The sequence below is a fragment of the Pseudomyrmex gracilis genome, unplaced genomic scaffold, assembly GCF_002006095.1.
Source record: "Pseudomyrmex gracilis isolate BER0280 unplaced genomic scaffold, ASM200609v1 scaffold_96, whole genome shotgun sequence".
NCBI classification, from domain to species: domain Eukaryota; kingdom Metazoa; phylum Arthropoda; class Insecta; order Hymenoptera; family Formicidae; genus Pseudomyrmex; species Pseudomyrmex gracilis.
In genome coordinates, this window is record NW_018020680.1 from 26,948 (window position 1) to 46,803 (window position 19,856).

Here is a 19,856-nt window from a genome sequence, read left to right on the forward strand (position 1 = left end):
AAACAAAAAATTTCGTAGAGTCAACCATTTTTCTTGCTAACCATATAATAGCAAAACTTTTTTTTCCGTGTATGCAACGCGAGCTAACATTATGATTGATTTTCTCATAACTTCGCGACTTTTCTTTTTTTTTTCTAAAGAAACATTTTGCAACGGTTATTACGCATTGTGTTACACGCTGATAACGATGATTCGTGGAATATTGTACAGGTAATACTATTATGGTTTTGGCAAAAATCTTTTCGGTCTCTCGTGTTTCAAACACTTTTTCTCAATGTACATATATACGCGTAATACGCGGCAATAGCGCGTGTGTATATAAAAAGATAAAATGCATAAACGTGTGTCGCGACCACAACGCAGAACGCACACACAGCCGCAACTTCACCGGTTTTCCCGTGAGTGGTTTATCAAAATATATTTCCGATACGCGAAGAATATAGCAGCGAGGTTGCGTCCGTTAATTTTGTAACACTCTTTAACAACTGTTCGTGTATAAAAAAATTTGCTCTATATCTGTGAATTGCTTCTATCTAGCTTACAACGTACAACTAAAATTGTTGTCTAAATCTCTTAAAAATATCGCGTTAATTTCGACGCGAATACGAGTAGGACGGAAAAGAAGATATATTGACTTGAGGTGACTGTGTTAGCTGCCGATCGATAATCGGCTCCTGATTTTTCTTCATCCGGCAAACAGCGATACTCGTTATCATTTGGCAGAACGTTCTTCACAATAGCGAGAAATTCATTGAACGGACAAAATTCCGCGCATCCCGGAATCTTCTGCGGAATCAATTCCTCCGTGACACCTGTCCATAGAAGGACCTGCAAAATGTGAACGATATGAATCTCATGTTAAAGCGGCGCAGATGACAGCGCTCACGACAAACTGAGATAACATGAAGCGAACAATGTACAAGCATAATAGGCACGAGGTTAATCTAAAATTACAATTTCGAGATTTGTCATTGTTCGCTTCGCACAGACAATTTAGTATATTTCGAGCAGCAAATATTAATGTCAGTTGAATTATTCGATCTCTCGATGCGAAACTCTCATTCATCACGCGCGCATACCTTAATGTAGTAAAGTCCCAACTTATCCCGATACGTTTCCACTATAACAGTGGAACCGTAAGCTGGCAGTTTCACTTCGTTTATTCCCAAAGCGTAAACGAGAGCGGCCACATTGAGTTCGTGACTGCTAAAAAGAAAAGCTTTTCTGTCGGGCAGCGCTTTTCCCGCTTGATGTTCCTCGATGTCATTCACAATTCTGCGGAGCATCATGCCTGCGGACATAGACGAGCATTTGCAAAAAAATGTTCTACTTTGTGTCTTCTATCGTCAGAAAAAAAAAAAAAAAAAAAAGAAAGAAAGCGTGAAATCTCAAAGTGCTTCTCGAAAGATTTCGATTTGACAAAAGGAAAACGATTGCAAATTATGTATAACAGATATAACATTACCTCCGTTTAATCTTTTCAAAGTGTCTGTATACGAAGCGAATTTGAAACTTAACGCGGCTATCTCATCCATCGGTTTTGGGTAAACTGTTTTGGTCCATTCCGGAAGTGTCAAATTGTTCGCGGACTGAAAGTGTGAATAAATAAACGATCGAAATATACATTTCAGGCGGTGTTTACATCTATATCTCGAAAGCGCAATAAATTGTACTTACTTGTTCCTTGAATAGATTATATAAATGCAAAACACTGTACGGACGGTCGATCGTCTTGCCAGTGTGTTTTGTCAGATAGGTCAGTGTATCTTGATATCGATTGATTAACGCCTGCGTACTCCGTTGTCTGAGAAATGCTTTGAATTCTCGAATGTATCTAAAAATGAACAAATATATATGGAAAATAGCTCGACAAACTTTTGTTAAATTAAAAATTAAAGTACATTTATAAACAATAAATTTCTATTTAAATAAATTTTCGAATCTTCTATCTTTGTTACGACAAGAGCAATTGATAAGTATCAGAAACGAAAAGACTAAACAATAAATTCATCGGATTGGAAATGTATATTTATTTCTCAATCTTTTATTCCTCGACTTTGACCGGCGCTTCTCGAAATAGCTTTTATTACTTTGATAGAACGATTTTTCGAGTTCTTCAAACGGTCGTGTATCGATAATTGATATTTATTGTTGTTCGAAGATTTCTTTCTATCGAGCCATTTTTCAGATTCGGAGATAAATGAAAATCGCACGGGATCGTAAAACAAGCCGGAGGAGGCAGCAATTCGAAGCTCATAAATTTTGTCCATTGCAACAGTTGAAGTATAAACTGATGCATTGTCAAAAAATTACTGAGAGATAATTTAATTTAGCGAGTTATGTCGTGCAAACTGTCAAAATGAAACTTGTCAAAACGACAACAGCGCGATGTGATAGGTATTATTGTCGCTATCTATGCGTCGTTTTGGATACTTCAATCAATCGTCTCTCGTGCTTATTTGATTTTTCTCGCGATAAAGTTGGTTTTCTATCACTCACCGGAAACAATATTGGGGAAAGAGAAGAGTGTCGTCCAGATACGAAACGAAGAACGTGTACGTCGGTATCCACTTCAGGTCCGAATGCCATTGTTGTACAGTAGACGGCGGGAATAATCCCGCCAAGACCAACTGAAGAGACATCGCAGTTCGCGGGACTTCGGTGGATCGAGCGTACACCTCGTTCGGCCAGTAATACGGGCCGATAAATTTATCGTATCTCTCGCGCATCATCTGTCCGATTTTATACTCTCGCATCTTGCCTTGCTAAATTGCACAAGAAAAGATATTAAATTTGCATAGATCTCTCGAAGACGAAGAATGTTGGAAAATTCCACACACAATCTCTCTTTTGCAACTAATTATACCTTTGATTCCGTTATTTTTTCTACTTTCGAGACGTTAAAACGTAGATAAAAACATTTTTAAATATCAACTACGACAGGTATAATTTGTTACAAATGAACACAGTTAACAACAGATATATTTTAATTTATATTTTATTTTAAATGTAATTTTTACTCACGTTGGTTAAATCGCCGCTGGTCAGCGGATAATAATTAAAATTTTTATATGGATCGTTGGGGTAGTTCTGGAATTTTGTATCGGGCACTTTTTCACCATGGCGAAACACCTTTGAAAGAAAGAACATTACTCGTGTAAGTTATCGTCATCATCTATTATCATCACTGTCACATAAACTACAATAATGCAAATATTTTATTTCTTGTCTTGCGCACGAGAGATTGCTTTCTTGTAACCTCTCAATTTCTCTTGAAAACTTGGATATTAAATTCACATTTGCACAAATATATACGTATCTCTTGATATGACGACGTTTATCATTCGACCTTTTCGAAAAACAAATTTATCTCGTCTATACAAGGTGAAAAGAAAAAAAAACAAACTGGACTTATCACTTGCACGTCAACTTTAGCTTTCGTTATATACGAAAATTCGAAGAAATGAAGTTTTCGATAAGACTTTTTATTCCGTTGTTCGTATTTTTCCGTAGAAAAAATTAATTTAACGAATATATATATGTATCTAAAAATACTATTAATTAAACAATTACCGCGTGGAAAAACTGCAGTTCGTATTTGGAATCGGTCGAATTCGACGCGACGAAGCTGATGAAAAAACAAACGACGAAAACGAACGGCCGCCTCAGGAACATCTTAATAAAAACAGTTATTTTGATCGGAGGAACTTTTAAGTTTATAATACACTTAACTAAAACCAGTCTGGTCGGCGGTCACGTTCGGACGATTTAACAGTGGCAACACAATCTGTGCGAATGGTGTTTATATGACTACTCTCAACTATTCTTGACACCTGCGAGTGGGGGCGATACAAGAAACGCTCCGAACAGGCTAACAATTCTGACGATTTTTATTAGCGGATTCCCCGCCTGATCCTTTTTCCTGATGTTTGTTCGTCTTCGTCGAAGGACGCGTAAGCATAACTGGAAATCAACGGAAAACCACAATCAACGATTGCGTATAGAGAGAATTCTTTGTTGCCTTTATAGATTGAATCATCTTATTCGAACTTGGAATAAAAATCTTCATTTAGTTTATGTACATTTAGCTTATTAATATCTACAAATGTTTTTGTACTCGTAATTGCGCGAACAACAAGATAGAGAGAAAGATCGTGCCGTGTGTTTGGAAATTAAATTTTGAAGTATTAATTTTTTTTAATAAAAAAATAAGGAGAAGACAATAAATCGTTTCGAATAAATTATGTTTTCTTTGTAATTGTTTTTATTGAAACACTGAAGAAGATCCCATAGTGGATTGAAGCGTTTGTTAACATCGATTTGTTAAAATCGAATTAAAGAAGAATTTTACCCGAATATCAGATGTCTTCTCCTATCTTTTTATTTAAACATACAACGAGCATTAAATATAAAATTTAATTTTTTTTGTAGCAAAATTGATTTAGATTACATAAATTTAGATTACATAAGTTTTAGATTAGATAAGGTTTTATTCTGTAATATTCTAACATTAAAACTTCAAGGATATAGGATAATTGCGTGTTGGAAAATTTTTTGTTGGTAATGCAAAAAAACACACCTTGATATTACAGCTGATAATATAAAGTGTTATAATATTGTTAATGCGCGTATTTAAGGAAGAAAAAGAAAAATATTAAGAAAGAAAAAAAGATTGTTATAAGTACAAACTATGAAAAAACTCTTGAAAGCTGCTTATTCCACGTATTGATTGCTTATTATTCGTATTCAAAAAACAACAAGAATATATCTATTTTTTAAATGTTTTTTTAAGGATTTAAAAAATTATGTTTTGATCTCACACAAATGTCAAAGTCAAATAACACCATTTATACAATCTTTGCACTTTTTTTGTTTTACTTACGTAAAACGTGCGTAACGTAAATAATGTTCGAAAAATAACAGATTTATCTTATACTTGTTGTGCGTAAATAAAATAAAAAAAATTTGCATTGTCACGAACGGTGTTTTTAAATTACTTTTATTGAGGAGAGAAGTTCTTAAAAATCTCTTTATTTCAAAGTGAGACCGCGCGATTTTGCACGCTTTATTTAATTGACAATTACTTACTTAACATCAGTATTTGTAGATACAAGCTTAATTTTTTATAATTGCGATTTTATAAGTGCGAAAGAGCTTTTTTCTTGAAAAGTATATCATATCGCGCAAGTATTAAGGGACTACATGTCTCAATATTTCTCTCGAATTCAATTTTTCTACGATACATCGACATATTTAAATCTGACATTGATATATGTCATGCCAGATGTAGAAACGTATTGAAATAGTTGAAATTATTCGAGTTCCAAGCTTATTTTTCTGTCCGACTTGTGAGACCAATCTTGTAATGTCTAACATTTATCTGACGTTTTATCAAATATAATAGCTACCTGCATTATATATTTGTCATAAGTCATTTTTTTATTCAATGAAGACTGTGCCGATCTTTATTGAACAATAATGTGAAAGGTCTTCTTGTTTTGATACTTTTTGCTGTATCTTGTTATTGCCACTCTAAATTTTAAATTACATGCACTTTGATCCTTTTGTTTTCGTCAAAACAACATGCGTATTCCGCGGAAGTTACTTTAGAGAGAAGCGTCTCTGCGCGATAAGATTTCCTTTCACAACTCAATTCACGGAATAAAAGGAAATCTGACAGACTTTCGTCAGAAATGTACGCCATGAGTGAATAATTTTCTCATTTGTGACGACACAACATGTGGATCAATATTTTGCAAACACATATCTCTTGGAACGATTGTATATTAACGTTGATTATTTATGTGAGCAACAAAAAGTCAATCAACGTAAGTTTGAAATACGCAGAATTAATATCGTGCAATATAAAATCGGCCGTCGTATAAAAAGAGAATATATAAAAGAGAGAAAACATATAACATATGTTGAACATATATATATAAAAAAAGAATAAAAAATGAGAATAAAAATGTCGCATAAAAAATATGGACTCTTTCAATACGTATATTTGTATATACTTATATAAATATACGTTATGTTGTTACGTTGTTATGTTACTAGTTATGGTACTAGTTTAAAATAATTAATTTTAATTGCTCGCAATCGCACACACACACACAATCGGTTAGAGATTTTTTTTTTCGTATCATAAGATCGATTCGCGTGTGACTTCATAATCAAATGATTGCTATGGGCTCGTCGGTTTATCGGTGCAATTATCCATGATAAATAACCAATCAAGAGAGAGAGAATAGTCCGTTAAACAAGTGTATATCGCACGCTTGTTAATAAGATTCATTATACATGTATCGCAACTTCGTCATCGTGCTTAGTCTCAGAAAACACATCTCATTTTGGATTGTCATCAGACATTCTAGAATTGTCAATAAAATATGCTAAGAGTTTTTGATAAAAATTATATCTAATATCTCTTTTGTTTTCGTAAACATACGCAAGTAGCGAGTTATCTTCTATAGGTGATGATGAAATTTCACACCGTAATGCGTCACACACCTTTTATATGTGTAAAATCTGAGATGTGGAGTTGTACGCATTTTATGATCTCATATGTGTTGATAAAATCTATCTCACATGTAATATAATAATCTCATGAGCGAATAACACAAACATCACATAGGCTTTTATGCATGAGGTCAATGCTATTTGAACGCAAGATCGTGTAAAATGAGATCAGATATTATCCCCGAGTATCCGCGTATATTGAAATTAGCGAACAGAACGACTTTCGCGCGACCTTCGTTTAGAAATAACTCTACATAATGTAGTCATTGTAATTTATTTAATGGTCAGCCTTCTGTATCGATTATGTGTTTTACCTGTTAATTATGTTGTTAACGGAAAATGTGTGACATTATTAACGTACGTTTTATACATCAGAAATTGCATTATTTTGGAGACTGATTATTTGCGATGATTATTCGCAATGTAAAGAACAAGCGCCCAATTAATTGTGTTATCTAAACACTCGTCGATAATCATTATAATTTAGTTTTAACTATAAATATGTTACAGCAGGCACTAGAGATAGTAGGTTATTACAGAACAATTTACTGTCGAGTGAAAAACAATTTTTATGCGCGTTAAGCAACTGAGCAATTACAACTCATAAAATTAATGCAAAAAAAAATCTTTGGACGCATATAACTTTGCTACGTAAAAACAAGTGAAGTAAAACTTTGCATTCACTGACTGACGTCATTAACAACTGAAATATCATTGTTGGTACAACGTTATCTGTGAAGTATATAACATTTGATTTTTTACGAGATTTTTCATATTATTTTGTAAAAATAAAAAAATTGACATTATAATTTAGAATATGTGTACGAGAATATAACGAGATAATACAACATTTATCAAATGTCGCGATTATTTGTTTATCTGAGCGCGGTATATTTATTGATTTTTCTTCGGAGAAATTTTAATATTAAGCAACTGGCTCGATTATTTATTAATAACATAGTCTATGCGATATAATAATTATTATAATTAATATGAAACATGGTAACGATATGAGTATGTTTGCTAATTAATTAAGATTTTAAAGCTAGAAGGGGTTTACGTAATTTTCAATGCATGCGGTGTGTGATAAACGTTCTTGTATTCTAAAACGAAACTTGTTATTCAAATATAATGTAAGCAAAAAACATCTCATTATCGCACAAGAGAATCGCAGGTGTGACGTAAATTTAAGTTTAAGATCTACAGATGCAATCTACATTGTAAATTAAAAAACAAAAAACAACAATCGAGTGTATTGCATGTGATTAATTTGTTTACTAAATTTACATTTATACAAATTTATACTTAAATTTTTCTGCATAATATACGACATTGTTTTGATCTCGTGTTTACTTCAATTTTTTTATATTGGAATAAATATAAATGTGTAAATTACACTCGGTAAAGTTACTTAAATATGCTGAGAAGAAGAAAACATTTTAATTAACTTTTTTATTGTATATTATTATTATTATAAGTATTGTTATCGTATATTATTTAAATAAAATATATATCGGGTCACACTAAGTATAGGAAATTTGATCCAATATCTAAAATAAAAATCAGAAGCAATAAAAAGTATAAGAAGTAAATGCGTCAATTAATCATACACTCATTAGTAAGCGGCTAATTGAAAAATATCGTTTCCATCAAACGATCAATTCCGCGAATCTTGCGATTAATTCTGCTAGACTGATAAATCGATGAATGTGGTGATTCGCTCTCGCGCGTAGCAATATATTCTATTATTAATTGATACAAACAAATATGGATATGTCTTGGATATGTAATATGGTCTCGCATGTGTGTATAATTGTGAATATCAAATGACTCTTGTGGGAGCGTTACGTGTAAAGATGTTTTAAAAACGAAACACACACAATTACGCAAATTTGCCAAAACAACTTTGAATCAAACGCGCGAGTTGCGCGCAATTTACTTAAATGTACAGATATTACGCAATATACATGCCGCGCGAAGTTAACTTCAGCGCGGCTGAAGAGAGATTAATGAAAGTTAAATATACATGTAAACTTTTAATCGACAATATACTGACAGCTTTAAGCTTCTGTGCGCGTGCATAAATATATGCTTGTTTTTAAACTAACTAACGTTTCCATAAAAATAATTTTGAAATGTGTTAAACATTTAGACGATCTAACCGCAGACTTAACGCATAAAACAACACATCGGAGTTCTTCATTTTTATTTCCAAACTGTGAGAATAAAGATGATTCGATTGATTTGTTATTCCCTTGTGCATTTTACGCGTTGTGCAAAACGCGCCTGGATCGTTCACGATTCGTATCGATGTGTTTAAAAGTAGAAATTATAATCCGTCGTGAGATTAAATCTTTAATCTTACTCTCTCTCTCTCTCGATCCGGATAATTGAATAAGTCGAAGAAGAGACTGCGTTAATTAGAACACGTGTCGCTTTGTATTATAATTTTATGCTAACGATGTAATACAAATATGTAAAAACAAGACGACACGAGAAATTATTCGCTTAATGTGTGTATTAACCTCTGTCTAAAGCTCATCCGTTCAAATTAAACGCGATGTACTGTATCTTGCAAATTGCTATTTCTGCATTAGACGAATAAATAAATTTGATCATGCAAGCTCGGGATTCGAACTTTTTGCGTGACGAAAACAACACGCGACACGATACCGGATGACGATAGATCTGATTGAACATTTGTCGAACGCTAACTGTTCACACTTTTTGCCGCCTCTTCCCGACCTAGTATTGATTACTCGATTGCGCGATTTGTTCCGCGGCTTTGCACACAAGTGATAACCTTGGACGATCCGTCGAAGCGGGATAGACATCATACAGTGAGAGGGAAAAAGGAAGAAGCAGTAAAAAAGAAACACAGAATACCGGATGTTTAAATGTTATTATACAACATGTGTAGTTACGTTTCCACAAGCGCAAAATGCAAATAGTCACTGATACAAAATAAGAAGAGAGAGAGAGAGACAGATCGAAGATAATTGCGAAATCTTGAAATTTTTATTACAAATGAAAAACTTGCAAAAGAAACCGGTGAAGTTGCGTCTTTTATTATATGTTTGTTGTTTGTATTGAACTGCCGTATCAAGTGTGGCTCTTTATTTCTTCGCATTAATTACGACTGAAAGTAACATGTGCAACAGCTGTATTCGCCGGGTCATCGGCCCACAATCAGTCATTTAACCTCAACAAACGCAATGTCAGCGCTATTGGCAGCGCAATTGTGCGCAATCCGACAGATTTGCGGCAAATTGCTGCTATTTCGACCGCAATGTCAAAAAGTTCGCGATTGTGCAACGTATGCATGAGACGCGCGCGTATAATCATCTCGCGCGATCTGCTCTTGTAACTCTTGTACGCTTTCGAAACGACATGTCGAAAATACATATTTCAACCTTACGAAAAACGAGGTAAATCTCACAAAAGCGAGCACGCCAACAATATATAAAATTCAATCTTGAAGAGAATATTTTTTTAAACGTATATAACGTGAAAGTTAACATTTCGCTGACGATTTTGTCACGTCGAAAACGCTAATTACCGTGAAATCGCCGAACGTTGAACACGTCCGCGCGAACGTACAATACCGTTGGCACAATGATTGAAGTGTTCAATAAGTATACTGAAATATTGCAAAAAAAAAAAAAAAAAAATGTCTTTTTATCTCTTCGAATAATATTCGCTTCGGCGAGTAAAATTTAATATTTTTGAAGTGAATGTTGCAAGTTTCTCGAAATAAACGAAGCAACCGTTGTTCGAAAAATAACAATGATTGATGCGAGAGATGATACTGTTACAGTACCCGGGAGGAGCCTTCGCATCCATTCTCAAGGATATCTATGAATTTTAATCCACCGCCGCACCGTCGCCGCGATCTCTTCTCGCACGCAGCAGAGCGCGGTGCGCGAGAGAAAACCCTCCTCCCATTACATATACAGCATCAATAATGAATGGGCGAGGCCGGTAGCGTCGCAAATCAGACGCGAGCTTCTTATCGCGGACGTACCAGGCTTTTCTCGACACGTGTCCGTTGTTTCACGTGTGTAATCACGCATGCAACCGAATGTAAAACGGATACGTCGCGTTAAAATTGCATTGCAAAATTCTCGACGAAGATTTCGCTAACGATAATGTCTCTATTATTCAACTGGCAAATGTGTATTTGCAATATTTCTTTCTTAATAACATGATTACGTATGCGTATGAAGAAATTCCAAAATTCCGTTCTCGAATAATTTGTGTAACGATTTAATGTAAATAAACGATTAAAACTATAAATTCTCGAACAGAAAAGAAGAATTTTAATAATTTATTGCTTGGATATTTGTTTTTTTAACAATAAACAACTTCCATATTTGCAAAATTATTAATTGGCAAGAACATACCCGTCGGGATAAGATTTATGATCATTTTAACGTAACGAATTTTATTAGTTTTCTTACGTACGAAGAGAACTAATGAAATTCTGTGACGTCACGCATTGCGAAATCACTCGTTTAAGAGAAGCGTGTGTGTCAAAAATGTGTGCGAAAAATGACTTCGTCCTTGATCGAGTCGCTGCTTTGCAGTTAGACCGCAAGTGTGGATTCGTCTCTCACGGGGAAAGGAAAATCCAATAGCGCGTCGGAATTGAATAACTTATCGACAGATGTCGTGGAGCGTGAAGATACGGTCGGGGAACAACTTCTTCCTCTCCCGGCAACCCGGCTGCAGATCAGTCCAAGATCAATAGACTATATCAGAGGCTGCTCCGGTAGCCAGCGCACGGTTTTCATGTTAAACCTCGACCTTCACCCCTATCCACGTGCTTCTCTCTCGTCCTTCCTGTCCCGGATCAACCTACTTTGAAAACATCCTTCCTCTCTCATTCAGACTCTGTCTCTGATCTCTTTTTCTTGCGTAATCCCAGTGCAAGAGAATCCCACTCTGTTTAGATAGCTGTGCATTTATTTAATGCGGTCATTTTAAATAATTGTTTGATCAGATTAGGTCTTTCTTTTTTGGCGGAATAGTTGAAAGTAATTACGAGAGAAAATTTTATTATTGAGAGCGTTTTTTTTTTTCGACAAATCATGTTCGTCAAACTGATTACATAAATTTTTACGAAATATATATTTGTATTAATTTCTTATTACACACAAAGAAGAGTACTTATTACTCCTCTGTCGAGGAGTAATAAAGAGTTGAAGACGAGACGAGCAGGATTATATTCGATAAGGCGAAGCACCGTTTGCTTTGCTTTCTTAGAGAAATCGAAGAGAGCTTCTATCTTCACCTGTTATTTGCCAACGAAATAATTAGCGAATCTTTATTGTTCTCTCCGAGAGAGCTGATTGAAACCTAATTTTTTCAATTTACAGAAAGAAATCGTTGAGAATTACTGTCGCATCAGAAAAACAAATGACTATTTTTGCACCATCATTTTTGGCTCGTGTTCAAATTTATTTTTCGTGCGATTGTAATATTTGCGATTGTTGAAATTATATTTGATTTTATTTATTTATTTATTTTTTGTTGTAAATATTGCAACATATCGAGAAACTGTAAAAGCCATTAATGCCGAATTGTTTTATATAACAAACGATATTTCTATAAATGACAAACTGTTAATTTTAGTCCGGTTTTCGAGAGCTTTGAAAACATCGCGTGAATCCAAAATTGCGAAGTGGGATGTAGTCGGAGGGGGATGCATATGGGTCACACAGGAAGTGCCCGCAGCGAGTTACCTGGCGCGCACGTACGAGCGATATAACCCGGGGCATAGTTGAGACAGGACCTTGGACTGGTAACCTACATAGTTCGGCGCACGCGGAAACAGCGACGCGATGTCTTTCGCGTAGTACATCAATAAAGAATCCTCGGGGATCATAGCTTTATACATTTCACCCGTCCGAAATTCAGTCTTCCGTTTTCGTACGAACAAATCCTTCGTCTCGGATATTCTTCTTACGCGTTATATCTCGATTTCTGAGATTCCGCTGACACATCAGGAAACATATTTTTATCACCCGCGTTGTTCATCGGATCTGGAATAATAACAAAACGTACCAGACGAAGACTGTTTCCAATGAAACGAGAGTCTCATAAATAAAAATAATAAAAACAACTATTATATACGAACAATATTATGCGAATAAATAGTAGAAGATTCAGATAAAAAAATTAACGCACAATTGCAGGAACGTAAATATTTTTATATTGAATAAATATTCGTGTATATTAACGCACACAGAAGAGAGTTGAGAGTTGTTGTAGATTATAAAGATAAAGAATATAGTTTATATAGAAAGAAAAGTGAAAACTGTATTGAGAACAAGAATATGTGCAATATTTTATTAATATTTTATTAAATAAAGTTCGCTAATTTCTTTTTAAAATTTCGCGATTACAAAAATTGCGAAGCACTAAAAATTATCGTATCACATAAAAGGACAATTACACCGACGTTTAATGAGAGAATGTGATTGAAAAGTAGAGAATAATATATATCCGACGAAATAATGGAGATTTATATAACTCTACGTTTTCTCTTTCTCTTCTTGCAATTCGAATTATATTTTTGTTCGAATTAACGTCGTGGTCAGCTTACAATAAGGGAAAGGGAAAGAGAGAAAGAGAGAGAGTAAACGCAGGAAGATCTTTTAAACATTCAGCGAGATTGAAAGCGAGTTTGTGCAATCCCATTTCTCGTGGCGATCGTCAAATGCGGCCGCATATCCGACAAATTCCTTTGCCCGGAAGGTAAGAATTCTCAATGAGAGTTTTAATGCAGAGTGACCCGAGTTATGCGGGAGTTTAGAGTAATTGCGAACTGACGAACTAACGACGCGCATAACTGGATGCAGATAAGACGAAGTAGAGGAAATTACAATTCAAGACAAGAATTCTTAAACACGAGATCACAGTTTATTGTTATTATTACAGCAGAAAAGTACATAATCTAGTCACTAAAAAGATACTACAATATTTCTCTGACTGAGAAATATTTTTTACCAAAGAAATAGATGAACTTCGTGTCAAAGTACATATTAATGAACGGAAAAAGCTCGTTAAAGAAAACAAAGATTAGAAAAAGTATCACAAAACATTATTAACAAAACTATGTGGCTACTTAACAAATTTTTGTTTAATTGTTTCCGCAGTGTTTCTGATTTGTGTGTGAATTGTTAACGTTGTCAGTCTTCTATAGACGCACTTCTTAGTGAAATTCTACACACAAAGAAAAACAAATGTACATATATTTGAAAAGGAAATTAATTCACACATGTGTAAATACATCGACACACACTTACACTTATTTGATATATATTTACATTTGTATCACGTCTCTACCAATATTTCATCGTGTTTATAGATTTGCCAAAAACATTTAATCTTGCTATTCCTTTCTTCGGATCTTCGATCAAAATTTCCTTATCCTTATCGTCCCTAAAGAAGAAAAGTACAATCAAAGAAATGTTTCCAACTTTGATATTTGATGCTTTCGCGGTGTGTAGTATTAACATACAAAGATGTTTACTGATACTACAGTATCAGGCTGCTCTTCAAACCCTGATGAAGTGAGCTGTAATGTTCACAAAACGTCGGTATAAAAATGACACTAACGCGGTTCAAACCCGAAAAAACATCTTTGTATGTTAAATGTTTCCAACATATTCTCTCACATGTTCGTTTTGTAACTCACAAATTTAAAATTACTAATACTACGCCGTGGTCAGGTGTAAAGAATGCGACACTCTGAATTACTTTTTCGAGGTTTTCTAATATTGTGCCGATTCTTACGCTACCAGGTACAACGTATCTGATTACAGAAAAAGAATATTTATTAATAAGAATATTAAAGCTGAAAGTGTAGAAATGCCGCGGAAAACGACAATTGTAATTGTTGCGTACTTGGAAAAATGTCCAATGGCGTAGAATATCGGTTGCTTGTAAAACTCGTTGGCTGTAACGTTGATTATGATCGGCGAATCAACGTAATTGCCGATATAAGTGGGCCCACCGTTTGTATCTAAGGCGATGTTCCAGTCAATCCAAGATGACGCCCAATGCGACAGATTTTCGAGAATGTTCTTCGCGTAGATCTCACCGCGTCTCCACGAGCCAAGAATCACCTTTTTTTTTTCTGTAACTAAAGAGATAAGGCGTGTCATTCATTGAACACGTGTAACAGAATGCGCTTTATTAATATTTATCCGATCAAACTTTCTTTCGATACAAACAGTAAAACCTTTGACTCTGTAAAACGTAAGAGACTTCGTTTCTCGTGTTTTGACTTCACATATGTTTTCACATATGATTTTAAATGACAATTGACCAATCACCACTGTGCGACTTCAAGGAGTTGTAGAGTCTGTGCTCGAGAGGTTACATGTGCGTATTATCAGGACGAAAAAAAGAGAATGTGTATTCTAAAGGATTACGAATTTTCACATAAACTTACCATTAACTTACCATTAACGATGCAGCCTTCTGTTATAAGTATCAATTTCTCGGGAAAATCTCGCTTTACTTCATCAAGGACAATCGGACTGACTTTATAGTCAAAGTACATATGAACCGCGATTCCCGAAACGATGTTACGAACTTCTGCTTTTTTAAACACTTTTCTCGGCCAAGACGGAAGCACTAGTCTGTTTTCGTCCATTATAAAGATCTTGATGTGATGGAAATTATTCTTTTTCAGAGTTGGCCACAAATAATCGATAATCCAATCGCGTTCTTCTTCGGCGGTCATTTGCATTCCGTTAAGACGAACTTTTGCTGTAAGNAACAATTTGTTCATCGGTTCGTTCTGAGACGACAAACCCCAGAATCGTATACCGACACGCTGATATGCCGCAACATATCTACGAGAATAAAAAATATCACTTGATTAGTAAATTACTATTTGATTTGATCGATGTTTTCTGTTTACTCGTAAACAGAAAACAAGTTTTAGAAAGTTATAGATATAGCTTTTATAAAGTGTTCATTATAAAATATGTTTTTATCTTTATAGGTGTAGGTGTATATTTTACATGTAAAAACTAAATCGTTGCCGTCTGGTTAATCAATGAATAAAATTATTAGAAAAATAATAAGAATAATTGCAAATTAAGATAAGAAAAGATCAATTATAATAGATGTAATAACACAGCTTGTAAAAATATGTTACAATCACATATTACTTTACGAAGTAATCTGCCCATAATTGTCGATATTCCGAGCGCAGTGAACTGTTCCAGGTCCAAGTGTCAACTGTTTTCATCCAAGGAGTAGCGCTCCACGGTAGTGTCAGTAATTTAATCTTATATCTTTTCATTTGTTGTGCTCTTTTTATTACCGGTATCTGGTTTAAAAATTGAAATACTTAAGTACTTATGTATATATTTTATACCATGCAGTCATTCTAAGCTGTATTCAAACTATTTTACTTAATAGTTCGGTTTCTTCAATATATAATACACTATTTGTATCATACTATTTACAAGAACATGCACAACAACTAACTAGAGTAGAAATGTACACATTTATAAGTAAAACAACCTTGTAAACGATATCTTCCATTTGTAATTCGAAATTTTTAAGCGTTGTATCGTTTGGTACCATTGCATAACTATATGGTCTTGATGAGAAATCCGTACCACCCATTGGTGCTCTGAGCATATTATAGTTAATACCATTTGAACCAAAGTAGCTTCTGAAAAATTGAAAATACGGAAATTATTTTCTAGTAAAGAATGACTTTTTGCCAATTTTTGTAGTTAGATAAAGAAAACATTGAGTGGTAATTCTTTGTTTGTTTGAATATATACGCAAATTACAATAAATGCAACACGCAATGTTAACGCAAACGATAATTATTATAAGAAAAAGTACAATTCTTGGCATAAAATAATATTACTAAAAACATTGAAATATTGTACATTGTATTCAAACAATTATTTATTACAGAACAACTTTACGATTTTATAGTTTTGAATGTTGATCTATTATTATGAAGTCACTAAAGAAGAACCGAATCAAAGTCGAAACGTATTGTTACTACTTAGTAAATAAATTGTTGATTTGATTAGTAAATAAATTGTTGAATTGAACTGATGTCCGATGTTTGACTTTTGTTGAACTTTTTGTGTTTAATTAATTTTATTAAAAAGAGCCGGTGAAACTTTTTGTAATTAAATAGACTTTAAAGAAAGAGTGAGTGAAAGAAAGAGATTGAAAGAGAAACAAATAAAAAAAAAGAAATTTATAATTTATTATACCGCAACAAATTATTCGATGCTTTTTTAGTTAACTTCAGGATATTTACACATGCTGAATCGGTCACTGCTCCACCAAACCCCAAAATTTTTTGATAGTTCTCTCTCCGGCTGATGATAATTCTTCCTAATAAAAATATAAAGTATTTTTTTAAGAGGTTTAAATCATATTTGCATGCAAAACATTCTATACTAATTAATGTTTTATTACTTGCAAGAAATATATTTATAAATTTTTACCGTCGACATTGTCTCTTAATAGATCTTTTCTAAATATGCCGTTCGACATATAAAATCGTAAGCCACTTCTGCTCGAAGTTATGAGAGCATATCTCGCAGAAGTGAAGAATGGTTTGGTCGCGTCTGGAGCTTCATCGCAGTACGTTGCATTGCAAACGCAATAATGTCCATCGTCCTGTCCTGTCTCTTGCGATGGGCGTCTAACGCACTCATTCAATGCCGCAACTACGTTTAATAAAAATTATAACATATTTATTTATTTGTTCTATATCAATTTGTTGAATTAAAAAGTATGAATGATTATAAATTTAAAAGGAAAGACTTAAAGATTCTGTAGTCTAAGCAGTGGACAATCGAACAAATTTAATGCAGTATATTTTGGACGTTTTGATCAAATTTTAATTCCTAAATATATTTAGCAATTAGCATGACAAGACCGTTCATCACGGAGACCGTTTAATGTACGTTGGCAAATACGAGCTAAAACAAGTGATAACGGAGACATACAAACAACAATTTTAATTACTGAATATTTTCAGCACCTAACTTGACAAGTCATCAGAGATTGTTTAATGCGCGTCGGCAAGTACAACGAGTCAAAACAACCGATAACTCAGATATACAAATAATAAAGTATGATGTTTACTAATCGAAAGTTCTTAACTGCAAGATTAAAATCCGAATTGAACTATCACTATATTCGTCAACACACAAAGAAACGGAACAAAGAATGATCATCTTACATAACAGAATACACATATTTTTGAGTAATTATAATTATGTCACCGCTATTAAATTTTAAAACGAAAAAGTGCAATGTATATGAGCAAGTAAACCAGTTTTTTTTACATATTTTTACATGTATTGTATATATTGTCTTACATATCTGTTACATGAATAGTACATGAATGAGGTTTACAATGCTAGATTACGTAAAGATAAAAAACGTAATAAATTTTGAAAGTTAAATAAGCCAAGATATAAGTTTTACGTCGTTGTTTCGCTTTTATAACTTGTTAAAACAGCATGCGTCATGAACTACAAACTTAAATTTTTTGTGATTAACCATTTATGTTAATTGTTCGAAATTTATTTCTAGACACATTGGTTTGGATTGAATCTCGCTTTATGTAAAAAGTAACCTCCAACGCAAAGCAAAGTTCAATTCATACTTATGTATCTAGTTGTTTGAATAGTGGAGCTTCCTGTAGGATGAGCGGAACACACTGTTTCCACGAGAAACGAGGTTCAAGATGGATTTATAATTGACTAAAAATTTTTAACTCTGTTAAATTTTGCAAACTAATTATTTTTCGACAAAAATTTATCCAACAAGACATAGTAGTCACTCGTTAAAGAAAATACTACAAGGTCATTTCAGTATAGAAAAGTAAACAAAGACGAAAATCGACTATTTATATCCGTAGTAATTAATGATTTGCAAATAGACACATAACATATCGCGTCACATAAGCTGCGTAGTCGCCGCGGAAGAAAAATAATAAACAAGCGACGAGCCGACGTTCTCTTGTATACATTGCAACGGAACACGAAAGGTTAGATTCAGTGCAAAATTAGCTCAATTTTTTGGCGTAATTCTCGAAAACTAAGCTCAAACAGTGGTTATATGTAAAGGAAAAAGTTGTCCAATATCTTGTCTTTTTTTACATATTAAAACATCATCGACATCGGGAGAACCGTTGGACATAATTATAAAGGATGTTGATGTTGTTTTGAATCAGGTTCTTTAACGGAATTAAAAATCTCTTGGTTTTGATCGGGAAAGTTTGAACCGTTGTGCAGGGTGTTGTGCAAATAATTTGAAAGCAATATCATTTATCCAAACGTTTCGGTTTTTATTTCAAACCTTCTTCAGTGGATTACTTTAGTGGAACAATCCCTCCTGATTTTCAATGACGAAGTGTAAATTAAAAGTTAAATTAGTCGTTATTAATGTTTTAAAATGGAAATTAACACACACAACGACTATTTTCCATTTTAAAACATTGATACCGATTAATTTAACTTTTAATTTACACTTTGTCATTGAAAATCAGGAAGGATTGTTCTACTAAAATAATCGACTGAAGGTTTAAAATAAAAACCGAAACGTTTAAATAAATGATATTACTTTCAAATTATTTGCACAACATCCTGCACAACGGTTTAAACTTGCTCGATCAAAATCAAGAGATTTAAAATTATAAAGATTTTACGAGTTTCACTTTTCTTTTATATAGTGAGGAAGTACATAATTTTTTCGAGTTCCCTCGATTGATTCCTCATTAGACTGACAAAATAAAGCGATTTTCAAAAAAACTGCATTGAAATAGCCAAAATTGAGAAAAGTAGCTAAACTGCATAATTTCCAAAAAACTTACCTCGGAATAACAATTTTAAATCGGAAAAGTCGTATGTACCAAAAATGTCTAAATAAACGTTAAACAATTTTTCATATTACATAATTCAATCACTTATAAACAGATTGTTAAATAGATCACTTAAATAAATATAAATAAATATAATAAATTATTTATAAATAAATTTTAACAAATATACTATAAAATACTATATTAAACTATATTATACTATATTATACTATAAATTCTATTATATTATAAAACAAAGAATAATTATCACCTGCTATTGACAACGTAACGACGAATGCAGCAACGCATCGCATACTGAATTGTTGAAAACAAAACAGGTTATGCCTATAAAAGCTAATTTCACATATGCACACACACGCAACTGGTTTACGTAAAGAAACTAATGAAAAGATATTAGTACAACATGTAAATAAATATTTTAAAGCACTATATACTGTGAAAA

General features: G+C 33.4%; 2 protein-coding genes across 3 annotated transcripts; both read right to left on the bottom strand.

Annotated features, from left to right (window-relative positions):
* LOC109855725 (venom acid phosphatase Acph-1-like) lies at positions 1-3,790 on the bottom strand. Its single transcript, XM_020430263.1, has 7 exons — positions 3,574-3,790; positions 3,025-3,132; positions 2,500-2,765; positions 1,678-1,834; positions 1,466-1,589; positions 1,080-1,291; positions 1-828 (listed from the first exon to the last, which is right to left on the bottom strand). Exons 1-7 carry the CDS (start codon positions 3,673-3,675, stop codon positions 574-576), a joined length of 1,224 nt encoding a protein of 407 aa, XP_020285852.1. The 5' UTR covers positions 3,676-3,790; the 3' UTR covers positions 1-573.
* Positions 3,791-13,441: 9,651 nt separating this feature from the next.
* On the bottom strand, positions 13,442-19,831 carry LOC109855723 (glucosylceramidase-like). 2 transcript variants are annotated; one of them, XM_020430259.1, is made up of 10 exons: positions 19,665-19,831; positions 17,025-17,249; positions 16,788-16,911; positions 16,069-16,222; positions 15,711-15,871; positions 14,995-15,389; positions 14,434-14,671; positions 14,225-14,341; positions 13,854-13,968; positions 13,442-13,749 (listed from the first exon to the last, which is right to left on the bottom strand). In XM_020430259.1, the coding sequence occupies exons 1-9, from the start codon at positions 19,705-19,707 to the stop codon at positions 13,869-13,871; spliced, it is 1,557 nt and encodes a 518-aa protein (XP_020285848.1). In that variant the 5' UTR covers positions 19,708-19,831; the 3' UTR covers positions 13,442-13,749; positions 13,854-13,868. The 2 variants fall into 2 exon arrangements, with proteins under 2 accessions (XP_020285848.1, XP_020285847.1); XM_020430258.1 differs by having other exon boundaries at positions 13,833-13,968.
* Positions 19,832-19,856: the final 25 nt, after the last annotated feature.

Bases quoted from the DNA above. Each gene is read 5' to 3' on its own strand.
- LOC109855725 (XM_020430263.1), bottom strand. From the start codon at position 3,675: ATGTTCCTGAGGCGGCCGTTCGTTTTCGTCGTTTGTTTTTTCATCAGC. The intron at 2,766-3,024 runs GTGAGTAAAAAT...TGTGCAATTTAG, and splicing joins CCAGCGGCGATTTAACCAAC to CAAGGCAAGATGCGAGAGTA. The intron at 1,590-1,677 runs GTAAGTACAATT...TCACACTTTCAG, and splicing joins ATAATCTATTCAAGGAACAA to TCCGCGAACAATTTGACACT.